General features: G+C 50.8%; 1 protein-coding gene across 1 annotated transcript; it reads right to left on the bottom strand.

Annotated features, from left to right (window-relative positions):
• Positions 1–1,241: 1,241 nt before the first annotated feature.
• On the bottom strand, positions 1,242–2,108 carry LOC140144625 (uncharacterized). The gene has a single exon (XM_072166439.1). It carries the CDS (start codon positions 2,106–2,108, stop codon positions 1,242–1,244), a length of 867 nt encoding a protein of 288 aa, XP_072022540.1.
• Positions 2,109–2,813: the final 705 nt, after the last annotated feature.

The following is a 2,813-nucleotide window of genomic DNA, read 5'->3' as shown; positions in this document are numbered from 1 at the left end:
AAATCTTCGAACAGCTGGAAGATACGTCCGTGAGCGACTTTTTCGCGTGGAACGGAACGAGTCTTGGAAACATATTCGTTGCCGCGAGCGGGTACAACGGAAAGAAGGTAAGAGTTCAGGCGCACGCCTTGCTGCTGTGCTTTGCCGCGTGGTATAAGGATCGGTACAAAATGAGACTGTGCTTGAAACCACCTTGGTTCCTCCCGGGAAAAACGGAAGAAATTCAGATTTTGAAGAAAACGCTCGATTTTCTTCGGGAAAACTCGGTCGATCGGCGAGATATGAACGCGCTGGAAGAATACGTCGAGAAATTTGGACTGCTAGAAAAATTTCGCGAACTCGCGTGAAAATAAAGAAAATGGAAGGCGAACTTTCAAAAATCTATTACAGTCCAAGAGGATACTGGAAAGGCGTCTCAGCGATAGACAAGTTGGCGAAAGAAGCTGGGACGTCGAAAGAAAAAGCCGCGGACTTTTTGAAAAAGCAGACCATCTGGCAGATCTACCTCCCGCCTCCGAAGTACATCCCTTGGGCAAAATTCCGCGTGAGCACTCCCAACGAGGTTCACCAGGCCGACCTGCTTTTTTTGCCTCACGACCGGCCGGGCAAAGGACGCAAGCTTTACAAGTACGCTCTGACCGTGGTGGACGTTGCGAGCAGGTACAAGGAGGCTGAGCCGCTGAGCTCGAAAGATTCATGGGAAAAGTAAACGAACTCCCGAAAAAGCATAACGTCAGCGTGCGAAGAGGAGAGCCCGGTCAACATAGGGCTCAGGCTATCGTGGAAAGATTCAATCGAACTTTGGCCGAAAGATTGTTCGGTCACCAATATTCCCAGGAAATCTTGATAGAAGCTAGAGGCGGAAACGCGAGGAGCACAGAGTGGGTAGCTAGGCTGCCGGAAGTTATCCGAGCGGTGAACAACGAAGAAACGCGCCTCGTCGGAATGAAACCGTCGGACGCGATCAAGAAAGAAAAAGTCGAGGCCTCGCACTCGGCGCCGCAGCGTTGGAAAAATGAAGTTCGGCTTCCATCTAACGTAGCGGTGAGGTATCTGTACAGACCGGGAGAGGACGAGGGGGGAGAGCGAAGGAGAGCTACCGATCCCATCTAGTCTATAGAGACGTACGGGATCGACAGCGTTGTCGAAACTCCCGGCGACCCTGTCCTGTACTACCTATCCGAAGGCGCGCCAAAAAGAGCGTTTGTTCGGCAAGAATTGATGATCGTGCCCGATGACACTCAGCTGCCTCCGGATTCAGTTTTGTAATGACCGTGCGCCAGGGTGTGGATTTTATCCTGCAAGACGATTCTCTTGTCATCATTCGCAGAGAGCGCGATCTTGTTGACCTCTTCGGTGTAAACTTCATGTTTGTAACTTCGAATCACGTTAATTCTTCTCATCTGAGGCTCGCCGCTGAGAAGGCAATTTTTGTAATCGTCGAAAGTAATTTTCTTTTTGACGACGGCCTTCTTCACGCCTTTGCATTTTTTTTCTTCCGAGCCCTCGTGCATTCTGAAAGCATACAGCTTCGCTCGAAGACCGACAAGCTCCGCGATCTGCTTGCCGCCAGCCTCGTCCTTGAACTTGCCTAGCACTTTCTTGTTTACGCCGGTTCGAATCCCGGACGGATGGTCGGCCGAGTAATTCGAAGTATCGAATCGAGCGTCAAGATCCGGGGCGATGTCTCGGTAAAAATCTTCGGTTCGGATTTCGTATGCCAACGAGTCCGTGTCGGTGAAAAGAAGCTTAGCCCTGTCGCCGTACTTCGGCTTGACGTACCCGTAATGGAAATTGTACATCGTCGTCTTGGAAATGTCGAGGATAGACATGCCCAGGTAGATCGGTTTGTCAAAAAGCAGCTTGGTCCTCTTCATGTGAATGGCTATCAAGTTTTCGTCAAAAATAGTGAGCCGCTCGAAGTTTGGCTTTGCCGCAAGCTTTTTAGCTTTCTTTCTCGAATTCACCAGGTGAATGTCGACCCTATTCCGGATGTTTTCCATCGTCTTGCCGAAGACGGAGTTGTTCATGAGCTTGAAGAAGTCCTTCTCAAACTCATTCGTAGCTTCCTTGCGAAGTCGAGTGTTCAGGTCGATGTACCCCTTCATGAACGCGCTTTCCTCGAACCGAATCCCGCGATGAATTTTCTCGAGTCGAAGTCCCAAGCTCAAATACTGCTTCAAAGCCGCGTAGTGAATCACGTACTTTTTTTGCCCTGCAGATTCGGAACGAGCTTTTCAACCTTGTCGATGACGAGTCTTTCCGGCGCGAGCGGGTAGTCGTTGTGAAGGTCATGAAGTTCCTTCGGATACCCCAGGTCAACCTCAACGATGCAAGGCCAGAGTCGCCAATCTCGCAGCTCGTTGACGCTCATCCACTTGAATCCACCCGTCGGCAGAGGATGGCTCATCGCGTGCCCGTAGAGATTATTCGCGTCGAGGTACTGAATAAACTTCGAGGTCCTCGTCGGGTCAAAATCAGGGCCCATGTACTTGTTGTTCGCCTCGGAATGCCGGGTGCTTATCATCGAGACGCCTCCTCTGATCCCCTTCTCGATCATTTGCATCATGTCAACGTCGTTCAGAAGCTCGAGCCGCGCGCCAGTCTTTTTTAACATGGCGTCGTAGGCGAGTCCCGGAGCCGTAAAATACCAGGCCGGGTCCAGCTCGTAATTTTTCTGGCAAACTTCTCGAAAGCTTTCGAATACGTCCGCCAGCAGGAGAACATCCGACTCAAGATACAGGTCGTGGTACTCTCGAAAGGTTTTCATTTCGAAGCTTTCCCACACCCTTTGAGCGTACTCGTAATCTTCG

The sequence above is a fragment of the Amphiura filiformis genome, unplaced genomic scaffold (genome assembly GCF_039555335.1).
Source record: "Amphiura filiformis unplaced genomic scaffold, Afil_fr2py scaffold_67, whole genome shotgun sequence".
NCBI classification, from domain to species: domain Eukaryota; kingdom Metazoa; phylum Echinodermata; class Ophiuroidea; order Amphilepidida; family Amphiuridae; genus Amphiura; species Amphiura filiformis.
This window is presented reverse-complemented; position numbering and strand designations above follow the sequence as displayed.

Coding starts and splice junctions, on each gene's coding strand:
- LOC140144625 (XM_072166439.1), bottom strand. CDS start 2,108: ATGAAGGGGTACATCGACCTGAACACTCGACTTCGCAAGGAAGCTACG.